Source organism: Rhamphochromis sp. 'chilingali', assembly GCF_963969265.1.
Source record: "Rhamphochromis sp. 'chilingali' genome assembly, chromosome: 16".
Lineage (NCBI taxonomy): Eukaryota > Metazoa > Chordata > Actinopteri > Cichliformes > Cichlidae > Rhamphochromis > Rhamphochromis sp. 'chilingali'.
The window spans coordinates 14,464,558-14,489,289 of NC_137943.1; the positions used below are offsets into that span (position 1 = coordinate 14,464,558).

Here is a 24,732-nt window from a genome sequence, read left to right on the forward strand (position 1 = left end):
ATTCAGGTTTTCACACTGATAAGCAAAGCTGAGATTCAGTATTTAAAGAACACTCAAGAAATCTTTTGGTGGAATATCTTTATAAAATCAAAGACTCTTATGACACAAACATTTTATGTTTGTCCACAGCATTTAATTACAAAACCATAATCCTAAAATACGAACTTCCAATCACACCTCCATATCCAGAATGTGAATATTATTACAAAAGAGTGTGGTCATATTTATGATGCTGCAGTAAGAGACTGCCCTGCACATTTACATAAACCAAACAAAGACTGAAAACTCCAATAAACATGAACTTTAACCCTTTGCAGAAATAATAAAACTAAACATAACTGCAGTATCTACAAGGAGATGGACATTGTAAACAGGCAGGGCAGTGCGACTACACACCATTACAGAAATCAAGGTAAATCACTAAAAACAGATCACTGGCCAGAGATCAGTTATTAGCTAATGTAAGGCCCTCCGGAGGGGGTGGCCTCATTGGCATGGGGGGCATGGGCATCTGTGGGGGCATCTGAGGGGCTCCTGGGGCACCAGGCGGAAGAGGAGGGATGGACATTCCCCCTGGAGGGGGAGGGGGCAGAGAGTCGTTTGATGGGTGATCTCCACTCATAAGGGGAGGAGGACGCTTCACAGTGGCAGCAGGTGCTGGGCCGCTCGACTGGGTAACAGGTTTCTCCATTTTGAAGTGGAACTGTAGGAAAAACTGGATAGAACAACAAAAAAGAACAATTAAAGACATGTTTCCACTATTAGAAACAATTTAGGAAAACTAATATACGAGTTCCACTAGTTCAAACTAGTGTATCACAGAAACTTTTTACAAGGATTTTTAAGATGAAGAGGTAAACATATAGAACAAATATTAAGATCACTTTATTGACTCACTGTTCCCATCAACTGCTATTTGTGCATAACAGCTTGAAAAAATTTGAAATATAAACAAGTTCAAGCGACCGTTTTACCTTCATTCACCCACGGGCTGACATTCACCCACGTTTGTTTACTAATTAGATCAGGTTTGCATGTAAATGAGGTAAACAATGATTCAGAGCTCTCTCACTCTGCGGCACATTATTGACTTCTCATACGGAAAGACAGGGAAAATTCCCCAAGGTGCGCATCTTATCAGACAGCTAGAAGCTAAATCTACACCTCAGCTGTTCCGTTTTTGACACACAGTGTGTCCACTTTGCTTCACCCCTCCCATTGGTTCTGGCTGCTGGACCCAATAACTCTACTGGCAGACACTCTGTAACATACATGGTACCTGTTTAGTTTCTTTGTTCCAGTGGGTCCAGAAGCGGTTTTCTGCTTTATCAATTTCTCTGCTGGGTACCTAAAACAGCAAACATCTTGTTATTACACGAGTGAAGGAAAAAATGACAAAGAAAAAAAAAAACATAAGGGGAAGAGAAAAGTGCAGGTCTCACCTTGAAAGCAATGGTCTCATATGGTTCAGCAGCAAAAAGCAGGTACTGCCAGCGACGATCGGGAGGCTCAATGCGCTGTTCGTAAGCAGACATGAAGCGATGCCTGGGTCCAATTCCTTCAGCGATCTCTGGATAGTCAATCTGATGGGCCAAGAAAAGAAGGTCAGTAACACATGGCCTTTACTGTTGTGGTGTTGTGAAACTTTGCAGGTTAGAGCATGAGGTTATGATTTGTTCCTGTGACCCAGTTTCAGTGTAAAGCCCCTTTACACTCACCAGATTATCCAAAGAATAAGTGAGCATTTTGCTTTGGTTTGAAGCACACAAATAATAACTTATTTACGTGGCCTCAAAAGGATACTGGATTATGTGCATTCTTTCAAAATATACAAACCTGGAAAAGTAAAGATTGCTGTCCCATCTCTGGATCCCTCTGTTTGGTCACTGTGAATAATTAAAAAAAGAAAAGAAAAAGAAAACGTTAATTTTTTTAACAATGCATTTTTTAAAGAAACTAGTATTATAAACCAAACTGTGACTACCATATAAAATGCCAGAGCTTGCCTACCTTTGTATCCTGGTCGACCAATTTTGACAAACTTCTTGACCTCAACTTTCACTTTGGCTGGAGCTGGTTGAGCAGGAGCTTCTTTTGCTTCTTTGGCTGCCCTCCGTGCTCTGAAAAATGTATGTAAAAGGTTTTCCTCAAAATTACATTTCTTTAAATTTAAATTTCTCCAGAAGTTTTAAATTGGGACTCATTTGTGTTAAACAGCCACTTTAATTAAATCAGAACATAAAGTTACAGCTATTGCACTTCTGTGTTGTAGCACAGATAATGTATGGACTTACAGATTGGTCTGGTGTTTCTTTCCTTGTGTGTGAGCTAAGTAGCTTCCCTGAAATACAGAGAGACATTTTTTAATTTTTCTTTTCAAATAAGACACCCCGATGACAAGAAATAAAAGCAAATTCAGTTAACAGAGAAATGTCTCATTATGCGTCTCTCACCTCATTGTTGTGAAGTGTCAGACAAAGTTTGCACTCGTATGATCCTAAATGGTTCTTCATAAAGTAGGGGTCTTTGTTGATATCAATGGTCTCCAAGGCCAACTGACGTAACCGTTCTCGCCTGTCACGGTTACTCTCAGAGGCAGATGCCACCCCTCCGCTCCCCGTCTTCCCTCCAGCTCGATGCTGGAAATCCATTTTTGTAAGGTTTTGGACTTAAACAGTCACACGAACGTTGACAGTTACTCCAAATAGATTCCCCCGATTACCTGGTGAAAAACAAAACAATAAGTACTAGGGCTGGGCCATATCATACCATTCATAATACCGGTATAATGTTAGGCAATGATAAGAAAATGAAATATCGCAAAAGAATATGGGTAAAACGCGCATGTGCAGTGCCTTTGTTTTCATACATACATGGCGGAAAAAGCATGGTGGTGACGGAGAATGAGAAGGGCGAAAGCGAATCGTTGAATGAAACAGATGAACCAGAATTGGTTTGTAAAAATGGTGCAACTTCAGTGGTGTGGAACTGGTTTGGCTTTCATCCGTCAGATACACACCAAAGCACATTTTTTGGTAGAGAATGCAAGTGGGCCGTCGTTATTACCGTACCGATTTTATGCAGTACGCGGCGCTCAAAAATCTGTCAAAAATTTTTTTAGTACAACTTTACGAAGCCGCACCACTTGATGGATTGTCGGAGCAGGTACCGTAGTCAGGAGCCTCGCAGAGTAATATGTACTGTGCTTCAACATAATATTACCGCATTGTGTGTATAACCTCTTTTTTAAGTTTTATGGATATTATACATGGTTATGCTCAGGATATGTCGGCAAATTTCCACTGGTAATGCCTTTTGGTTAAACTGTCAGGAAGGAATTTGCATTTGCACTGTTAAATTTTTATATAGCTTTAATTAACATAAAAAACAGCTGCTTGTTTAAGTGAAAATACATTGTTTTTTTTTTGCACTGATAAAGTTGTGGAGTTCTAAAATATTTTGTCTCGCGTCAATTATATCGTCAGTTATATTGTTATCGCAAATTTTCAAATATATATCGTGATAAATGTTTTTGGCCATATTACATTGCCCTAACAAGTACTGCCAGTGAAGGTCCACATTAATAACCCTGCACTCCAGGGCTGTAGCACAACAACAGCATCATGTGTAGATTTGCATTATTACTTGTGTTTTAGCTAAGGCTCTAACCTGGACACATTTTTATTGCTCAAACCTATATGGGTCATATAACCTGTTTTAAAAGCAACTCGTCATTACAATCCCCTCTATACGAAGATTCCCAATGCTAACGTCCTTACAAAGAGTCAACATGAACACTGCGGAGTAAGGCCCAAACAGCGGTTTTTAGAGGACCAAGTTAAGTTATCGGTGGCAATTTACCAGCGAGCAAAAAAAGATTCTTCCCGTTATTAAAAAAGAAATCCATTCTTCTGAATGATCCCAACAACATCTAGCTAGCTGTAGCATTTTAGCATACAAAAGCCGCTAAATGCGCTAGCAATTTTAATGCTAAGCTAATGGTGCTACCAAATAAAAATGAAAAGCTTTTAACAAATACAGATGATTAAAGTGAATATTAAAAATGCAAAATGACCACATCCGTTAGCCACAAAATTAAACATTTTAGGAGACTACAAACAGATTACTTTATCAAAACACTCACCAGTTTCACAACGACAGCGACACGCTCATCTGATTTGTTGCGCGCATGCGCGTCAGTAGATTCTTTTTCCCGGGTTTTGGTGGTTTGTAAAAATCCCTCTGGTGTGTTACTGCCACCTGCTGGGCTGGATCTCCAGCCAACACGACGGCTGGACCTATGAGGGGGGCCTTCGTGTTCTTAAATTTCTGATTGTTTCACAGCAGCAGACACAGGAGGTAAAAAATAATTAATTAAAAAAGATAAACTGCTCAGTGGTTCATTTAGAAATTCTGGCCTTTTTCCTATTTCATTTTCAGTAGAAACACAATTCTAAAACACAATTTTTAAAGTTTTGCATTTTTTTTAGTTTTTTTTCTTAATTTCTTAATTTTTTTTCATTGTACTTGACAGTTTTTTTTAGTTTCGATTTCATTTTCAGGTAAGCTGTAGTGCTAAGAGGCCTAAAAGTTCTGCTAGCCACCACTAGCCTGAAGCATTTAAGGCAGGATGGAACAATAATTTCATGTTCTTTACCCCAAATTCTGACACTATCATTCAAATGTGGCAGCACCAATAAATATGCTTATTTAATTTTATTTAATTTATTTAATTTTCATAAGCTTGTGTGAATTGTAGCCTCAGCTTCCCTTTCGTAACTGACACGAGTGGCACCAGATGTGGTCTTCTGCTGCTATATCCTATCAGCTTCAGTGTTCAATGTGTTGCCCATTCAGAGACACTCTTCTGCATATTTTGGTAGTAATCACTGGTTATTTGAGTTACCGTTGCCTTCCTGACAGTTTGAACCAGCTTGGCCATTCTCCGCTGACCTCTAGTATTAGAAAGACATTACAAATACATTTGTATGTGGCAGGGACTAAACACGATCACAGACTTTAGAGGGAAAACCAGCACACCGCAGACCACGGCCTCTCTGTGTGAGGATCTAAACGTATTCTACGCTAGATTCGACACAGCGAACACCATGAGACCGGACAGTGTGCGCACCGCGGATGACGTCAGTGCGCACACTGTGTCTGAGGAGGATGTGCGGAAGTGCTTCAGGAAGGTGAACGCACGCAAAGCTACTGGTCCGGACGGGATTCCCGGCCGCGTCCTCAGGTCATGCGCGGCTCAGCTGGCTGGAGTGTTCACGCACATCTTCAACCTTTCCCTCTCTCTGTCTGTAGTCCCAGCCTGCTTCAAAATGGCCACCATCGTCCCTGTACCCAAATCCTCCACCATCTCCTCATTGAACGACTGGCGACCTGTAGCCCTGACCCCCATCGTAAGCAAATGCTTCGAGAAGCTGGTCAGGGACTTCATCTGCTCTGCACTACCCGACTCACTGGACCCTCTACAGTTTGCATACCGCCACAACAGGTCCACTGATGATGCCATAGCCCTGACACTACACACTGCCCTGTCACACCTGGAGAAGAGAGACACGTATGTGAGGATGCTGTTTGTAGATTACAGCTCAGCATTCAATACCATCGTTCCCTCGAAGCTGGACAGGAAACTGCAGGATCTAGGACTGAGCAGCTCCCTCTGCAGCTGGATCCTTAGCTTCCTGTCTGACAGACGCCAGGTGGTCAGACTGGGCAGCATCACCTCATCCCCCATCACACTGAACACTGGTGCTCCACAGGGGTGTGTACTGAGCCCTCTCCTGTACTCACTCTACACCTACGACTGCACAGCCACTAACAGCTCCAACATCATTGTGAAGTTTGCGGACGACACTACAGTGGTGGGTCTTATCACCAACGGTGATGAGACGGCTTACAGGGAGGAGGTCAGCGCCCTGACCCACTGGTGTCAAGACAACCATCTCACCCTCAACGTCGCAAAGACAAAGGAGTTGATAGTGGACTTCCGGAGGTGCAGAGAAGTACACACCCCCATCACCATCAACGGCGCTGCTGTGGAGAGAGTGAGCAGCTTCCGGTTCCTTGGAGTACATCTGGCTGAGGATCTTACGTGGTCAGTACACACAAACAAAACAGTGAAGAAGGCGCAGCAGCGCCTCTTCTTTCTCAGGAGACTGAAAAGATTCGGCATGAGCCCCCGCATCCTCAGGACCTTCTATCACTGTGCCATTGAGAGCATCCTCACTGGATGCATCACCACCTGGTATGGCAACAGCACCGCCTACAACTGCAAAGCTCTCCAGCGAGTAGTGCGGTGCTCTGAACGGATAATTGGAGGTGAGCTTCCCTCCCTCCAAGACATCTACAGGAAGCGCTGCCTGAGGAAAGCAGGGAGGATCATCAAGGACTCCAGTCACCCCAGCCATAAACTGTTCAGACTGCTTCCATCAGGAAGGAGGTTCTGCAGCATCCGGTCCCGTACCAGCAGACTGAGAGACAGCTTTTTCCATCAGGCCATCAGACTGCTGAACACGTCATAGACACCTCAGCTTCACTACTGGAACTTCAACATTATGCACTCCACACTGTATATAAATGCCACTTGTTTTGCACATATTCAACTCTGTATATTTTATATATTTTATTATTATTATTATTATTATTATTATTATTTTTTTTTTTTTTTTTTTTTTTTTTTTTTTTTTTTACTATTTAATTTGTAAAAATGTGTATACACACACACACACACACACACACACACACACACACACACACACACGTAGGAAAATATTTAGTATACACATCCAGAAATGCATACACTATTATATATTGTACATATATTTATTAGTTTCAGGTTGGCCATTCTTGTATTTTGCTCGTTTGTGTTGTTGTGTTTGCACATCTCTGTTGCTTGTGGGGCTCGCACACAAGAATTTCACTCGCATGTGCTGTGCCAGTGTGCCTGCACATGTGATGTGACAATAAAAGTGATTTGATTTGATTTGATTTGATTTGATTTGATTTGTAATACCAGCAGAGAATCAGAATCAGAATACTTTAATAATCCTTAACGAAATTATATGGGTTTCAGTTGCTCCAAGACAATAACAGTAACAGACTAAAGTAATGAAATAATATAATACATTACAAAGTTTACAAATGTAAGAAATAGCACTAATATATACACATGTTCAATTGTAAATATCAAGAAGAAAGGGCACAGAGCAAAGGAGCCATTTTTGACCTGCAGAGGGCAGTAACGCGCCTGACGAAGAAGAGGAAGAAGACAACCTTAGCAGAGAGGAGTGTCATTACTACTAGAGGTGTGGGTGTGTGACATGAAGTCCAGAGCTGTTGTTTTCAGTTGACCCTCAGAAATGATCAAACGCAGTCCGACAGGTTTCGGGGACGTTAGATAACGAAGCAGCGACGTGGACTCAGCGGTGTATACAGTATAGTTTTTGCACCGTACTACCGTTAGCTAACTCCTGTGTTATGCTTTCGACTGGGGGTACGGGTCCTCTTTAGCATCCGTGTACCTGCGTGTGTCCGTCTGTTTGTCAAGCCTGTGAGTGTTTGTGTGTGTCCGCGATGCGTTTCAACGAGAAGGAGCTGGTGTTACTGAGCCGCCAGCCCTCGGAGAGAGCAGCTGAACTGGGGATGAGAGGTCCCAAGAAAGGAGACGGTAAGGACAATCATTCAGACGCACTTCCGTTTCGTGTATTTGGGCACAGCAGCTAATGTCAGCATCAGATATTAGACATATCTCTCTCTGTGTACTTCATGCGACAGCTGGGCTGCTTTGTGTTTGTTGTAGAGACGAGTTTGTCTGTCTAACTTCCCTTTTGTGGCCTTGCAGTTGTAAAGAAGAGGCTAGTGAAACTTGTCGTCAACTTCCTCTTTTATTTCCGGACTGATGAGGAAGAGGTCAGTATGCTTGTTGTCACAGCATTTTCTGTGATAAATTGAATACATTTTTTTCAAAAGTGGGGTCAAAATTAACTGAGTGTTTATTTGGCAGCCAATTGGAGCTTTGCTGCTGGAGCAGTGTAGGGTGGAGAGGGAGGACAGCCAGACTTTCTCTATTGGTAAGCTTCAGCATCCTTTAGAGGTACAGTTAGGAGTGACTGTAAGTCTATAAGTGACCGATTTGTTTTTGGTAGTTCTGCCTCTGTACACAACCCCAGTGGTTTTTACATCAAACAATGAACATGCCTTTGAAGCGCAGACTCCCAGCTTTTATTCAAGGGCTATAACAACAATATCACATTACCTCTTTAGGAGTTACAACCATTTTTATAAACTGTAACCCTCTGTGCTGGTCTTTGTTGCAGCCACCTTTAGTTACTAGTTTTGGGTTGAGATCGGGTGACCAACTTCAGTTGAAGACGATCCCATTTCTTTGGTTTAAAAAACTCTTGAGTTGCTTTTGCTCATATTTCTATCAGCAGTCACAGAGTGCAACTCCCGCCGAAGAGCAAGGGCTGTGCTAAAACTGTTATATTTTATGATGTCTTTATTACAACATGCTGACATCAACCTGTTAATGGCATCATTGTGACATCATCGGGTGTCGTATTGAGAAAATTGAAAGTGTGTTGTACTGGTCTCTCCATGTGCTTTCATATGATATATTACTCAATATAATTTCTTTAAAATGGTTTTCAAGGTCAACTTTGACCTTGGGTGCTAGAAATGAAGATAAAGGTCAAATGCTTAGCCAACCTAGTTTTAATTTACCCCATGGTCTAGTTTCTTGTTGTGAAATTTGAAGACAATCCATTAAAAAAATTGTGGATGATATAAAGTTTACAGCTTTATTTTTCATATTCTGTGTGACTTTAACATTGACACAATTCTCACTAAAATGAAATCACCTCGAGCTGTATTGGTATCTACCATCACACCAAATGTGAAAATTATATCATGAAAACTGTGGACACTAAACTGCTAACAAGCAGACAGACAAATGGTACCGATTACATACTTCGTCGCTTTGGAGGGAAAATAAATATTAGTGATCCGGTTCCACTGGCAGCCATATAATGCCCATGTATGACAGATAATGTGTGATGCCTCCGATCATGAGCTGTGTCTTTCCTTCTCTGTACTTTTCTCCTTCCATCATCCTGGTACAAGTTCATCTTGGTTTGATCTGTCCAGACTCTGTTAGATGTTTTCTGAAAAAGTCCAATCTGGCCTTCCTTTTCTTGAATGTAACCAGTGGTTTGCACCTTGTTGTAAACTCTCAGCATTTCCATTCATGAAGGTGTCTCTTCATTCTAGACTTTGATGTTGTTGAGTTGGCCAGTGCATTTCTTCTTCCTTTTTAAGAATGCACCAGATTGCTCATTTGGCTGTTCCTACAGTTGTTGTTGTTGTCTCTCATTTAGGTTTATTTTGGTTATTCGGCCTCCTGCGCCTTCATCAACATCATCTGGAATCAACTCCATACTTTTTATCTGCTTATCTTGTCATTGAACAAGGAAACAGGAAACACCTGGTCATGAAACTGGCAGTCAGGTGTTTGACTGTGTAAGAAATGGTTGTAATACCTAAACAGTCAGTTCATTACTTTTGTTAACTACATTGAGTTAAAGCTAAAGTCTGCACTTCTGTAATATTGTAATAGTTTGATGCAGAATGAACCGTGGTGGTATATAGAAGCAAAACTACAAAACCATATTGACCTAACTGTATATTTCACTTTCTCACTGGTGCTCTGCTGTTTCTGCTTGTTTCCTTCATGTGTTTCTGATCTCTAATGGCCTCTGTTTGCTGTAGCATTTCTGGATGAAGCAGAGAGGAAATATGTGTTTGAATGTGATACTGAAGAGCAGTGTGCCGAGTGGATAGACTCCATTATCAAAGCAAGGTAGGACTGACTTTTCTTCTTTCTTATTCCAGGAAGCACAGAAGCTTACAGACACTTACAGCCGTCAATAAGTGATTAATAAATGGAGAAAAACGTAACTTTTAAACCAAATGTATTTTTTTGACCAGGTATCAAATAATATCCCATAAAGGTCAGAACACACTCACTGCATACTCCAATAGTTACACCTGTTAAACTGATCTTTAAAGCAAATATTTAATCAGCCAATCACGTGATAGAAACTCATTGGAGTTAGCCAAGTAAACACAGTCATGATGATCTGCTGAAGTTCAAACTAAGCATGGTGCAGGTGGTGATGGTCAAGACAAAAAAAGTAAAACCCTTAACCCCCCACAGTGAGTAGTTTTGTTTTTTGTATTTGTTTAATTTTCTATATTACGTATTTAAAAACACAGAGCTGTACTGACTACATATGCTCATAAAGTCTAAAAGAAGAGCATTTTGTATGTGTTTTCTAACTTAATAACCAAATAATGAAAAGCTGTGTTCTGTACAGCTGAATATGCTTACACATCTATGCCATTTGAACAGTGTGGGTAGAACAAGTGACACCTCACATAGTAACAGAGTAACAGACTCACATGGGTGAAACTGTCACAAATGAATGATTTTGCTGTTTTCAGAGGCACAGTGTTAGAAATGTGAGTGTTAAACGGCTTCAGTCTGATCCATAACAGCTCTGACATATTGTTTTAAAGCTTACTGGGAATGCATAATACTCCCAAACAGCAGAGGATATCTGAGGAGGATCATAGCGCTCTAACTTCTCCTTTGGGCTTCAGTGAGTCTGCCGGAAAAATTGTCAGACCTGGCAGCTGTGGCGTCGGGCACATTTAATATTGTGCTTGATTAATGTATCTGCTAACTGCTAATTGAGTGGTAGCTCAGACAGACCTGCTGGGCTTCATGTGAGCAGACAGGCGGAGAGAAGATGGGAGACAGAGAGACCCGCAGAGTCCATTTCTCACAAATAATAATCATCATAATAACAGTAATACACTATATTTTTATAGTGTATTGTTATTTTAATATAACACAGTTTACAAAGTGCATTGACAGCCAGGGGTACACAGCCATTAAAGTCACATAAATATACACATATATATTCAAAAAAGACTAAAAATGTGAATAAAATGAATGAACTACTGGAGCAAGGATTGACTTAGAAGCAAGTCTATAAAAAGAAAGAGGAAGTGATTCTGTAAGCCTGCTGTCTTCAAGAAGGTCATTACAGGATCTAAGGCTGTGAGCAAGCTTATACGGGGTCAGTAGTTCTGCTATGAACCCAGACAAGGATGAGCTAATCAGTAAAATCCTAAAATCAGATTTAAACCATAGAGGAAGCAAGCAGAAAGAAGCCAGGATAGGGGTCATATGATGCTGTCTGCTAAAATCAGTAAGAAGCCTAGCAAAAGAGCACCCATTCATATTTTAGCTTGTTTACATAAACCAATAAGAGATTTTATTAGTGGACAAGAAGTAGACACAGATCAGCTGAACAGGTAAATGGTATGAAACAAAAACATTTGTTCTTTATTCCACTTTTAACTTTTATTTAACTTTTTTATTTAAGCATTTTTTATAGTAACAGTAATAATAATAATAGTAACTATATTAATAAGATGAGCTATAAAAATACTACAAAATCAGCTATGAAAAACTGTGTCTCTGCAAGACAGATGTATTGAAAATAAATAGTTGTCCATCTTGGTAGCGGAGTGTAAAATTCATTGTGCTTAGAGCTGACAGGAGGTCAGCCGAGGCCAGGCAGACTGCCGGGTTTGTAACGCACTGGTGGAAACCCTGAGCTTGCGTAACGTAGCTAGCATGGCCCAGCTACCTGTCAACGAGCAACAAACAATTAAAATGTTCCTGTACAGAACATTTTAAGTCGATCCTTGCTCCAGAGGAAGTTCCTGTGACTGTGTTTAATGTTACAAGCTGAGTTGCAGCTCTGATCTTTACTGTATTTGTCTAACATTATTTCTCCCTAAATGTCAAGTTCATTTGTTGTCTAATCTCTTGCAGTTACGAGTTCATGAGGAAGAATCTTATATTCTATCGAACAGAAATCCACAGGCTCACAGGGAAGGTGAGACCCCTCGCAGCAGCACGCCAGTGCGCTAAATGCCACACAGATGGTGCTTCTAATCAGCAGCGTTCATACTGTGGGATGGTTACAGTGCGGTTTGGAGTTCATATTATCATCATCAATAGCAGACAGACTGGTAGATTAATGAAGGGGGATGGTTTTGGTTTTGCTCGGCAATGCTGAGCTCTCTCGGCTGCTAAGATTCATGTAAACAACACTGTGGAATTTCATGATGACTCTCAAAGCGCACAACGAAACATGCCAGAGAAAGCTCAATTAGCAATGTGTCTCTCTAGAAACAATTTCCTAGTTACTCGGGATGAGACAGGCTGCAAAAGCTTTTCTCCTCGTGTTGTACATTTGATTGTGCATATAATTATTCATTGCAGTGTGAGCCGCAGCTGAAATCCCACTAACCTCTGGAGATCTCAAAAATCTCTAAGTAAAAGCCAGGCTTTCTGACCTCTAGGTTTGAGTGCTTTTCTATTTGTTTGGTTCTTTGAGTCTGATTTTGCTGAAGTAAACATTTCATATAAACTCTGCTTCTGCTTCAGTAACAGCTAATTTTCCCTGTACACTGTTTTACTCACTGCCTGCTTTCTCCACAGGACCCCTTGGAGCAGTATGGTATATCCGATGAAGCTCGTTTCCAGGTCAGCAACGGTCGGCCGCTTGTGGCTAGAGATACCTCCTCCCTGTAGACCAGCGTCCTGTGTTCACATTCTATGTTTTATTTTGATTAGTTCACTCTGCCATTCCAGCATCACTCCACACTGGTTTGAAAACCACAGCGTTATCGCCCACAATCTTGCTCCTTAGAGCTCTACTGCGCTGCATTTATTATATCTCGGGTTGCCTCAGACCTATGCAGGTGTCTTAGGTAATGTAAAGCCATCCTCAGTTTAGTCCTGCTGCGTCTTTGTCAGTCATTACAAGCAACGCAATGCTTTGGTTAAGTCAACACTATCATATTTGTGATTTCGGGGCATTCTCATTTGCCTTTTCTGTGTCATTTTTAGACTTCTGGCCCAGTTAATCAGTTCCCTGTATAAACATTTTATGTTTTCTACTGTTGATGCTATACATTCAGACAATGTGATTTCAAGAGCGACTTTCATTCAGGACTATTAGTAATGTGAGTAGAACTATGTTCAAAATATCTAATTTGAGGACATATTAACACGTAAACCATTGTTTTAATGGAGCCTTTTAAAAGAAGCTTACAGTTGATAGCGTGCCTGATTTAGAAAACCTTTGGCAGTATTCCTGCTCTGATTTGAACTGTTTTTGAGTCTTTTGAGCTGCTGAGTTGAGCCACATATTTTACTTAGTGTCTGTGAAAAAGGCAAAGCTGTCCAGATGTGTATTTATCATGTTATGCCTCATTGTTAGATTCCTTTAGTGTTTGAGACAATACTTTTGCACAGTTATTGGGTGTTGAGGGTTGTTTCTTTTATTACAACTATCGTACTTGATCAGCCTACTGTACCTTTTCTGTGGCACTTTGATTCAGATCCCTTTATGTAAGCTGTTGAACCATGTGTTTAAAAACCAGGCTCTTGGCATGATTCAGGAAATAAAAATAAACAAATCACGTGAATATTTGTGAAAACGAGAGCTGACATTTTGCTCTCAACTCAAGTTTCCTGTAAGACTTTTTTGCATCTTTCAAATTAGCGAAATCTTTGTTTTTCAAGAGTCTCTCTGTAATTGCATGTCATTGAATGTATCTTCATTTTAAATGTTTTGCACATAGAACTTTTGTTTTTAGTTAACAACATCTGCTTCACTGGCATCTCTTTTTTATACTAATAAAGCCATTTGAAAGAAATTTTAAATTCATCCAGTGTGTCATCTGTCAACCAAAAGTGAAAGCATTTGATAACACGCACACACGCGCACACACACACACAAAATGTAATGTGTGTCGGTGGCTACATCCAGCTCTTGTAAATAGTCTGTAGCTTAGGTTCTATAGGTTCTTAATACATTTTGGCCTGCCAGGGTGCAGCTGGAGCCCCTGTGCACACACTAAACTAAACAGACAGGCACACCTCCACTGCTACTACAAATACACAAAATGAAACAAAAAGGAAAGTTGATGCTGAAGGCAAATAATTTCAGCTAAGGCGAGAGACTGAGCTTTCGTATTTCCCTGGTGTAAAGAAGTGCCTGTGTATCAATTTTCCATAAGCCAATTTCTGTTATCAAACGACACAATTTCCTTTGTCATTTTGATGTTTGAATCCACACACCAGCAAAGGAGGAGTTGTGAACAGGGAGCTGAGGCTTCAAAAAGTCAATGAAGTGAGAAGAGGCATGCAACATCAGCACAGCAGACGGGTTGGTTTTTTTATTTTTGTTGTTGTTGTTTTTAGCAGAGTCTCAAAGCAAGTTTTCATTTTTATGTGATTTTCACTGGACTCTGCAAAACTTGTGCCAGTAATGTCCTTTGTGGGTACAAAACAACGCTAAATCATCATCAGCCCTCCACCACCATGCCTGACAGTTGTCAGGATATGGAAATATTTGAAATATTTTATTTTTAATTAAATAATAAATTACTTTAGTAATGTTTAAACAAATAAAATAATTAAAAATAAATTTGTAAATAAATTTACAAATGCATAATTATCACACAACTCATTATTTAGGCACAGAATTCTTTATTTTTGATGCGCGTGACTGTTCTTGTCCTTCACAGTCAGAGGTCTGCATGAATTTATTCTTTAGTAAGAGACCACAGAGGCCACGCCTGAAAGAATGAAATCTAAAACTGTCCTTCAAGCATTACTATATTGAAATACTCATTCATAATTATAATCCTGATTGTACCATCCCTTAAAGGGTGATATTGATTAGTCTGTCAACTTACACAGTCGGGATTATTAGACAGTCAAGAACTGCCAGAAAGTGATTTCTGATGTTTCTGTGTTTTGTTGTGTGTGTGTGTGTGTGTGTGTGTGTGTGTGTGTGTGTGTGTGTGTGTGTGTGTGTGTGTGTAATGGTTTATACTTGTAAACAGACAGTAGTCAACAGCATTTATGAAAGAGTTATGAATAAAAAAAGAGAATATGGTTTTTGCTGGTATCTTTATGACTGCATTATACATTGTAATTAATGCAGTCCTTTTTCAACCACTGAAAATATTTTTATACAACTGTGTTATATTTGTTTTAATTTCTGCTGCCCTCTTGGCCAGATCTCTCTTACAAAAAAGTATATTTTTAATGCCAATGGGACGTTTTATCTGGATAGATAAAGGTTATATAAGCTTCACTTTGCCAGTCTAAACTTTACAAATATATCATCTCTTTTGTTGTTAAGGTGAGTAAAAACCAGACAATGGAAAGATACTGGCTTTGTAGTACAGGCCTCTGGAAACACACACATTATATAAATAATTATTTATTGAGTATATTGAATTAAACCTTTTTGTTCACTAAATGGTGTTTGATGTTTTGTCATATTGTTTTTTTTAACTATCGTGCAAATACATCACCGTTGAAAGTGGAAATAAAATAAATTTTAGTATCAACGCTGATGCTCAAACATGAATCCACAATGTAAGAAAGTAAAATGTATGTTTTTTAATCGCATTTTTGTTGCATTTGAGATTCTGTTCTCTGTGGCATGACCTGAACTGCTATTCATTTTGAAACCTGTGCTAAATCTTTGACTATAAACTGGTGAGACTATAATCTTGTTTAGCCTCGGTTGCCGGTTAAACCCAGAGGTCAGGTTTTACCGACAGCGTTCAGTCGAGTCGGACACGTTTCCTTAACAACGGAAAATGTGTGTTTCAAAAACAGCGACGTCACGCACTTCCCGTGATGCTTAGCGAGCCTAAATTGAATGCTCGGCAAAAGAAAACATTTGTATTCTGTGTGTGTCGATTTTACGGGTAAAAAGCACAAAACAACACATTTGAACTGAGTTAGAAAACACTACGAGAACCAAATTAACAGTGCATACGGGGGGAAGCGTTTACTGGGGGAAAGGTAGGTGCTAATACGATAAATTGTCTTACACAGCTGAGCTAGCGTTAGCATTAGCCTAGCTTTCTGTGCTGGGTCGTTGGATTATTTAGATTTTCTTTATTCGTATTTCAGCGATAATCACCAGAGATAGCAGTATTTCGCTTTGTGGGATATGCAAGTAAATGACTGCTGTTGGGTTGCGTTTCAAAGTTACAAGACTAAGGTTTTCATAAAGATAATTTAAGTGCTGTTAGCATGTCAGAGTCCACAGTCGCAGCTGATCATAGGTACTGGTATGTCATTTAATTACACGTCGGTGGTTGGTTGGTTAGTTAGTTAGTTGGAGATGGAATGAAACCAAAAAACTCTACATTTTAACTATTGATTGGTTTATCTTTGTAATTCTTCCGGAGGGTTTTAATGTAGCTTTATTGCCTCATTGATCAATACAAAGCAGTTCCTCTGGGGATTACTGCTCCATGTCGATGACTCTTAGCATTGTCGTTTGATAAACGGTAAGTTCAAAGCGTTTTAAATCAGTTGAATAACGGGTTTATTTATCTAACAACAAATACACCGTGTATGCCGATGTTTGACAGGTAGCTTATACACGGTGCCATTTCCTATATAGAATAAACACATCGTCAATGAACGCATCTTGTGAATGAACTTTATTGTGGTCTTGTCCTGTTCTCAGGATCATGGATCAGGACTATGAGTGCAGGCTCCTCAGACAGATCAATATCCAAAATGAGAATGCAAGTCCCATTGTAAGTAAAAACAAGTTTTTTTTGTCTATTCTGTCTGATTCCTTGTATGTAAAGTAATGTTCATCCTCTGAACAAAAGCTAATTCTGCTGTCTAATTAAGACTAGTCAAATCTGCAAGTAATCTTGAATAAGGTCATTGTCTTAATTTTTAAATGATGATATCCCCTCCCAGGAGGGACATGAGGGCAGTGCTTTCCATGTATTATAAGGGAAAAATGGTTTCACATGGCAGTCTATTGACACTGTCACCACTGTTGAGTAAAAACAAGACCTTACTGGCCAAAAGACTGGCTTTTGTGAATGTTGCCTCCTGTTGTTATCACCTCAAAAAAACACACCATCTGCCATCTAAATTATGTTCCTGTTCCGTTATTGAGTTTTCAAATCCACTCCGAGGCCTGTTTGTTTGCCGTAGAGTTAAAAAAAAAAAACCCCACAATGCTGTCTTCTCTTTTCCCTTGTGCAGAAAGCTCTAGGAGCAGTGCGATCTCTGACACCCACCAGCTCCCCCCTGTCCTCTCCTAGCAAGCATGGTGATCGCTTCATTCCCTCCCGGGCTGGAGCCAACTGGAGTGTCAACTTCCATCGCATTAATGTGAGTCTGCCACAACAGCAAATACACCAAGCACTCTTCTGCCTGTCCTACCAAAAGAACAATGCTCTCAAGATTAAAGTGTTTGCTTTGTTTTTTCTAATACTTAAGTTTACAGAATTGGTTGAGAGTGATCATTTATTGATTATGATTATTTTAACACAGGAAATTGAAAAGTCGCACAATCAAAATAGGAAAACCAAAGATGGCACCACTGACAGCAACAAAGGTAATCCATTGCTTTTCTCTTGAATGATGACAAACTGTGTTTCCACCTGCACCTCTCTTGTCACAAGCATTTAAATTGTGAATGAGACAAAATCTGTTTTTGCATTTTCTTTGTGTTCAGTTTTCTTTACTTTAGCTTCTGTCTGAATGTTTGTGTAGTTGGAATTTAGTTTCACCCCTGTGTTTGTTCATTCAGACTTTAGTATTAGAGTGAAAGCTCTTAATGGTGCTGTAAATTTGCTCAAAATAAGGTTGGTTATATGTCACACTTAGGTGTGTGTTTTTGTTTTTTGTTTTTCAAGGCTATCGTAATGGATAAAAGATGATGAAAAAAAACTTTAGCCTATATTTTATCATGATATTTAGTTACTGAATAATTATCATGATAGTCATGTATTATGAGTTACTCGCTTTCCCATCCCCAAGTGAAATATGTTTTTCTGTGTTGTAGATGTGCTTTAGGTGTGAGTTTTATCCATTTTCAGTTCATTTCCACAGGTATCTCTTTCTGCTCCAGTCAAACTTGATAATTTGACCTTCTCTTGTTTACTAAGCCTGGGCAGGCTTATGGAGACTGCAGATAAGGGCTAAACAAAGCTTAGTGGAAAATTCTCCCTGATCTTCAGAGATGTGAGCGAGAGCTGAGAAACTGCAAAGGGAGCACAGGGTTTGAAGTTAATCATTTCGACAGCCTGGTTTGATTTCCCCTCTGTCTGTTCCTTTGTCTTCAGCGGACGGTCTGGCTTACTCAGCTCTGCTGAAAAATGAGCTACTAGGAGCAGGCATTGAGAAAGTCCAGGACCCCCAGTCAGAAGATCGTCGCTTGCAGCCATCTACGCCTGCCAAGAGGAGCCTTTTTAGTGTAAAAAAAAAAAAATAATAATGTTTTTGTAACTGGCTAAGTGTTTTTTGTTTTACGGTGGGTTTTGTCTGCGTTAGAAATAATCTGTTTGATTGTTGTAGTATTCTGTAAGTACCAAGAGAGCTCTTCCCGACGAGGATGGAAACACAGTCTCTCCCTATTCACTATCACCCGTCAGTAGTAACAGGTAATTAAATTTTCCAGCTAAACGTGAAAGTGCCATTTCTTAATATGGGGAGAAAAATTGACTGTGTTGCTTACATGTTATTGGGCTTTACAGTCAGAAACTTCTTCGATCGCCACGAAAACCAACACGCAAGATTTCTAAAATACCTTTCAAAGTTCTGGACGCTCCAGAGCTTCAAGATGATTTCTACCTTAACCTAGTGGACTGGTCCTCTCTGAATGTGCTCAGTGTGGGACTGGGTACCTGTGTCTACTTGTGGAGTGCCTGTACCAGCCAGGTGTGTGTGACATGTTAGCTGAGAAAACCTGTGATAGTGTGTCATACTTAATGAAAAAGACATAATTGAACTACCTCCTGGTACATTCGTATTAATCTGTCTCCTTTGTCTGGCACTTTTCGAAACTTTAGGTGACTCGTCTTTGTGACCTTTCTGTAGAAGGAGACTCTGTGACGTCAGTGGGCTGGTCAGAGAGGGTGTGTTTTTCTTTCATTGATTCTTGTCTTTGCAAGCTCTCGTCCAGGACTTTAAACAATGCTGTAATAAAGCCTGCACAGCTGGCCTTTTTTTACAGTTTCTGAAAGCAGAAAAACTGCCAGAAACTGAGTGTTCAGAGCACTCTACAGCCTGAGGTTTGGGCTCATAGTTATTGTTTTTTAAAAATATGACTTTAATTATCGATTCTTTGGATATGTTTATGCAAGGTTGAGAATTCACCATCACAACGGTATATATGAAATATATGACAGAAAGTAAGGAAAAGCATAATTGGTTCACTTTGAAGGTCTGCCATGAAACAAGAGTATGTCTGGATATTTCAAAGAAATTCAAGCTTATTTATGATTTCAGGCTTTTAACCTGTGCTGTAACTAAGAAAAGGCTTGAGGGTATTTGCACTTGCTCCTGTTTTTGTGCCATTGTAAGATTAGACTCCTACTTGCCAGTGTCATCTTCAAAGTGTGCTGTCTGTTTTTAGGGTAACCTGGTAGCTGTAGGCACCCACAAAGGCTATGTACAAATCTGGGATGCAGCAGCAGGGAAGAAGCTCTCTGTGCTAGAAGGACACACAGCCAGAGTGGGTAAGTTGAAAGTCTATGGAAATGAAGGCAGAGACAGTCATTCAAGCTTCACTTATTTTCAAACAGTTGTTTAGCAACATCTCTCATTCATGATCGGTGAATCATCTCCCCTGGTCGTCATTCCCTGCTTCTAGGTGCTCTAGCATGGAATGCCGACCAGCTGTCGTCTGGGAGTCGTGATCGGGTGATCCTGCAGCGGGACATCAGGGCACCGCCTCTCCAGTCAGAACGTCGGCTCCAAGGACACAGACAGGAAGTCTGCGGGCTCAAGTGGAGCACAGACCACCAGCTTCTAGCCTCGGGTGGAAATGATAACAAGGTATGCAGAGAATCTCGCCCAATGCCTTTGTCTGTGCCACATTTTTATTGGGGTCCCTTTTTTATAAAAAACGCCAAAAATTTTCTGTCCTCTTGTTATTGCAACCTGCTGTCTGCAGTTACTCGTGTGGAACCACTCAAGTGTCCTCCCAGTGCAGCAGTACACGGAGCACTTAGCTGCAGTGAAGGCCATCGCCTGGTCTCCTCACCAACACGGCCTGTTGGCCTCTGGAGGAGGCACAGCCGATCGCTGCATCCGCTTTTGGAACACTCTGACTGGCCAGCCTCTGCAGTGCACAGACACCGGCTCTCAGGTCTGCAACCTGGCCTGGTCCAAGCACACTAATGAACTGGTGAGACACCCCATGTCTTTGACTGCACTCTGCTCCTGTGAAATAGAATACATGCATCTGCTCTTAAATACGGACATACACCAAGGTTAATTTTAGGGCTGTTGGTGAGGAGTTTTTTTGCTATTCAGTAGCATTCAACTCAGTTTTTATTTATTTTTCTCTTTTGTGCGTGTGTTTTTGGCTGGAAAATACGATGGAAGCAGTGATGTGGAATTGTTGATTTTTATCCGATGGTAGACAAACCTGCCAGCTAAATAAGTGGAAAAAACTGTTCCTCCTCTGCAGGTCAGCACGCACGGTTATTCCCAGAACCAGATCCTCGTGTGGAAGTATCCGTCTCTAACTCAAGTGGCCAAGCTTACGGGGCATTCCTATAGAGTACTTTACCTGGTCAGTATATTTTTTTCCTTTATAACTAAATTAAAGATAATCTTAACTTAAAATAAAACTGTAAAGCAGAAATAAATAGTCACAGAAAAAAAAGTGTAAGGAAATGATCCTATAAAACTAGACTCACTGACTGACCCTTTAAGAAGTGTCGCTATTAGATATCCCAGGGTAAAAGGGTGACACTGACACAGAGCTTCTCAAAAATAAAAAAATGAGTCAAACTGACATTTTCTACCTCTTTCTGATGTTTTGTGTAAGTGCTGTTGTGAGTGATTTCTGTGCATCACTTTGGCTTTACACCAACAATTAATACATAGGAATGCACATGTAAACTTAAGAAGGATGTTAATTAATATTTTATGTGCTGAAAGCAAATATAGTGAACTTTAGATAGGAGTATAAAAATTATATTTTAATAAATAATTACACTTAAAGCAAACTAAAATGATAAAATCCTTCCTGTGCCCACTTCAGATTCCTGTAATTACATCAGAATCAGAATACTTTATTAATCCCAGAGCAAATGATGTAGCTGTTATAGTGGTGCATATTCAGTGTTTAATAATAACTTGCATGCAGGCTATGTCACCTGATGGGGAGGCCATCGTGACGGGGGCTGGAGATGAAACTCTGAGGTTCTGGAACGTCTTTAGCAAGATGAGATCCACCAAGGCATGTTTTCTTCCCATTTCTCACTTTCTCTGTGTTGGGCTTCCTTGAATGCAGTTTTCATCACCTGCGTGTTATTTTTGTAGTGGTCTCTGTCTAACGTCCACCTTCCTTCTTTCAGGAATCAGTCTCTGTGTTAAACCTCTTCACCAGGATCCGGTAGTCTGCACTGTACGGGGAATAAAAACAGGAAGGGAATTTGTCTTTGCATGTCTCCTGGTGTAAATGGGGCCTCTTTGAACACTCTCCTCAGTACTCTGCAGAGGTCCTCCTCGACTGGCCTTAGTTAAGTTGTAGCAGAAGATGAGATGAGAGGAGACACATAGACCGAGTATCGAGGGTAGAAGAGATGCACACAGTATTCCACTTCCTCCTGAATGATGGAGCCACTGCCGCCTCCAGTTTCGGGGCCTTTATCTCCCCGTGTCTGCAAACAGACGTTGTGCATACCTGCCAAATATTGAGTTTATCCTTGTGATCGTTTATTTATTTTCTGTTTTTGTTTAGTTTCTTTGTTGTTTGTATGTTTTTTTGCTCCTCCTTTTTTTTTTTTTTTACATTTTTAACATATGTTATCGACGTATTTGCTGCAAAGGCTGGTTGACTTAATTTCATGTGCATAACTGCAGTTTTTTGGTCTGATCTGTGGAGCAAGTTTGCTTTTGTTCAGGTTTGCAGAAAAAAATTCCAAGCTTGCGTTACCTTTTCCTGAGGGGCAATAATGTTTCGTGTACACTGATGAAAAGATTCATAATCTTGTGCCATTTTGCTAATAGTTAACAAGGATTCAGTGAAAGAGCCTGATCTCTCTTGTTTTTGTTTTTTAAGAAAAATGACATTTTTATTTTAGTTATTGAAAATAATAATCAAACATGGCAAGCATTACTTCATTATCTCCCCAAAACAATTTGTTTTTGGGAGATTATCTTTTCCTAATTGAAAAGCAAGCCAAGGAAAATTAAAAGGAAATAGCTTTGGCTTATCATTGTAGTTTACAGCAACCGCTAGCGCACAGTAAAAACATTTGTGATTAAACCAGATGGTGAAATGCTGCTGTGTAAAGAACTTCTGCTTTGTGCTATGTCTGTAACATATTCAAGCTTGGGGCGCTCATTTTTTTGCTACTTCAAACTTCTTCTGTGTCAGGCAGTCATGCTGTTGAACTTTGTTTTTTAATCTGGAGAAATATTTCATATCCTCTGCCACGTTTTCTTTGAATGTTTCAGTCACCTACCTTTGAACAAGCGCTATTTATTTGTCTTGTGAAAGTTTAGAGTACAGAGTGAAAAGGTTTGCTTAGCGAGGTTGTCTGAAGGGAGCTGACGGTCAACTCTAAATTTTAATGTCACTTAAAGACAACGCTGGCAACTTCAGTTATTGAAAGAATGTTTAAAAAAGAAAAAAATATTTCTGTACTGGAACATGAACAACAATTAAATTGCCATATCTTGTAACTTAGTGCTGTTTTATTGGACTGTAACTACTCCTCAAGTTGTTAGTAATACTTTACGTTCCTGCTTTGTGCTCCAACCAAACATTCATCTGTTTAAACTAAAGGGTGTCTTTAGTTTGCAGGTATTCTCAGTTATTACACGTTTGGTTACATTTGGAGAAGAATCCTTTATATGAATTTATTTATCATATAATTTTTAGAGAACAAAATATTTTGATTCTGGTTTCTAAACTGAGATGTGAACATTTTCAAACCGTTTTACAGTTAAAACAGATAAATTAAACCTTTTTAGTCCCACATGTGGGAAATTTTTTGGTCATGGCACAAAGTACAAGAGCAGTAAAAATAGAATAAAATACTTTCTTATATTGGGAAGATTGCACTTGGTACTATTGCACATCGGAGAGACAGAGTGAAATTTACAATTGTGTATGGGATGTGTGTGTGTGTGGGGTCATCTGCAAAGACCATGTTGTAGAGTCCGACAGTAGCAGCAAGGAAATGCCTGCGAAATCTTTCCGTCCCACGTCGTGGGTGCCGCAGTCTGCCACTGAAGGAGCTTCTCAGTGCTATCAGAGTCTCCTGCATGGGGTGGGAGATGTTGTCCATCAGGGATGACAGCTTAGCCACCATTCTCCTGTTACTCACCACCTCCACTGGGTCCAGAGGGCATCCTAGAACAGAGTTGGCCCGTTGCTACTCCAGCAGACCACACCGTAAAAGATGGCTGAGGCCACCACAGAGTCATAGAAGGTCCGGGCCTTCACTCCAAAAGACCTCTGCAGCAGGTACAGCCTGCTCTGCCCTTTTCTGTAGAGAGCATCTGAATTGTGAGTCCAGTCCAGTTTATTGTTCAGATGAACACCAAGGTACCTGTAGCTGTCCACAGCCTCAATGTCCATACCTTGGATGTTTAGTGGTTGCAGTGGAGGATGTTTGTGCCTGTGGAAGTCTACCACCAGCTCCTTGGTTTTACTAGTGTTGATCTGGAGGTAGTTCTGCTGGCACCAGTCCACAAAGCCTTGGGCCAGCACTCTGTATTCCTTGTCGACCCCATCAGTGATGAGGCCAACTATTGCAGAGTCATCAGGGAACTTCTGCAGGAAGCACTGAGTGGAGTTGTGAGAGGAGTCTGCAGTGTAGATGGTGAAGAGGAATGGAGCCAGAACTGTTCCCTGTGGGGCCCCATACTGCAGACAACCCTGTCAGACCCCGAGTTGTCACATACTGTGGTCGATTGGTGAGGTATTCCAGTATCCATGTTTTGAGGTGATGGTCCACTCCTGTGTTCTCCAGCTTGTCCTTCAGAACTGAGGGAAGAATGGTCTTAAACGCACTGGAGAAATCAAAAAACATAATCCTCACAGTGCTTCCAGTGGTCTCCAGGTGAGAGATTAAATGATGTAGGAGGTGAATGACAGCATCATCCACTCCAGTGCCAGGCTGGTAGGCAAACTGAATTCGGTCCAGTGATGAGCTCATCGGGGCGAAGCTGAGCTAGGACCAGCCGCTCCAGGTTCTTCATCAGGTGGGATGTCAGAGCCTATAGCTGTTGAGGTCCTCGGGACAGTTAAAACTTTAATAGAGCTATAGCAATATAATCTCAGTTTCCTGTTCTTAGATGAGAAGAGTGCCACCACTGTGGTCTTCTCCTGCTGACCAGAAATCCCAGCAGATTAGCAGTTTCTGAAATACTCACATTAACCTGTCTGGCACCAACAACCACGCCACAGTCACTTAAATCACCTGAAATGTTGTACCTAACAAAGTGTCTGTGGATTTTGTGTTTTGATTCAGTGTTTTTCTCTCTTATTTTGGGTTTTCACTTATTTTGTCACTTATCCAAACACCTCCCAACATATTTGTCTT

The 24,732-nt window shown here is 40.4% G+C and overlaps 3 protein-coding genes across 3 annotated transcripts; 2 read left to right on the plus strand and 1 right to left on the minus strand.

The window, feature by feature from the left end:
- Window positions 1–61: 61 nt before the first annotated feature.
- Window positions 62–4,279, minus strand: sf3a2 (splicing factor 3a, subunit 2). The gene is made up of 8 exons (XM_080907102.1): window positions 4,145–4,279; window positions 2,454–2,722; window positions 2,295–2,341; window positions 2,011–2,120; window positions 1,837–1,886; window positions 1,443–1,583; window positions 1,280–1,348; window positions 62–715 (listed from the first exon to the last, which is right to left on the minus strand). The coding sequence occupies exons 2-8, from the start codon at window positions 2,649–2,651 to the stop codon at window positions 446–448; spliced, it is 885 nt and encodes a 294-aa protein (XP_080763228.1). The 5' UTR covers window positions 2,652–2,722; window positions 4,145–4,279; the 3' UTR covers window positions 62–445.
- A 2,997-nt stretch (window positions 4,280–7,276) lies between these two features.
- On the plus strand, window positions 7,277–13,815 carry plekhj1 (pleckstrin homology domain containing, family J member 1). The gene is made up of 6 exons (XM_080907380.1): window positions 7,277–7,681; window positions 7,856–7,923; window positions 8,018–8,084; window positions 9,781–9,871; window positions 11,921–11,984; window positions 12,593–13,815. The coding sequence occupies exons 1-6, from the start codon at window positions 7,588–7,590 to the stop codon at window positions 12,683–12,685; spliced, it is 477 nt and encodes a 158-aa protein (XP_080763506.1). The 5' UTR covers window positions 7,277–7,587; the 3' UTR covers window positions 12,686–13,815.
- Window positions 13,816–15,810: 1,995 nt separating this feature from the next.
- Window positions 15,811–22,864, plus strand: LOC308412876 (fizzy-related protein homolog). Its single transcript, XM_080907526.1, has 14 exons — window positions 15,811–15,985; window positions 16,662–16,734; window positions 17,201–17,329; window positions 17,492–17,555; window positions 18,286–18,416; window positions 18,518–18,603; window positions 18,697–18,880; window positions 19,012–19,077; window positions 19,578–19,680; window positions 19,815–19,999; window positions 20,118–20,351; window positions 20,637–20,741; window positions 21,321–21,413; window positions 21,532–22,864. Exons 2-14 carry the CDS (start codon window positions 16,666–16,668, stop codon window positions 21,571–21,573), a joined length of 1,491 nt encoding a protein of 496 aa, XP_080763652.1. The 5' UTR covers window positions 15,811–15,985; window positions 16,662–16,665; the 3' UTR covers window positions 21,574–22,864.
- The last annotated feature ends 1,868 nt before the right edge of the window (window positions 22,865–24,732 follow it).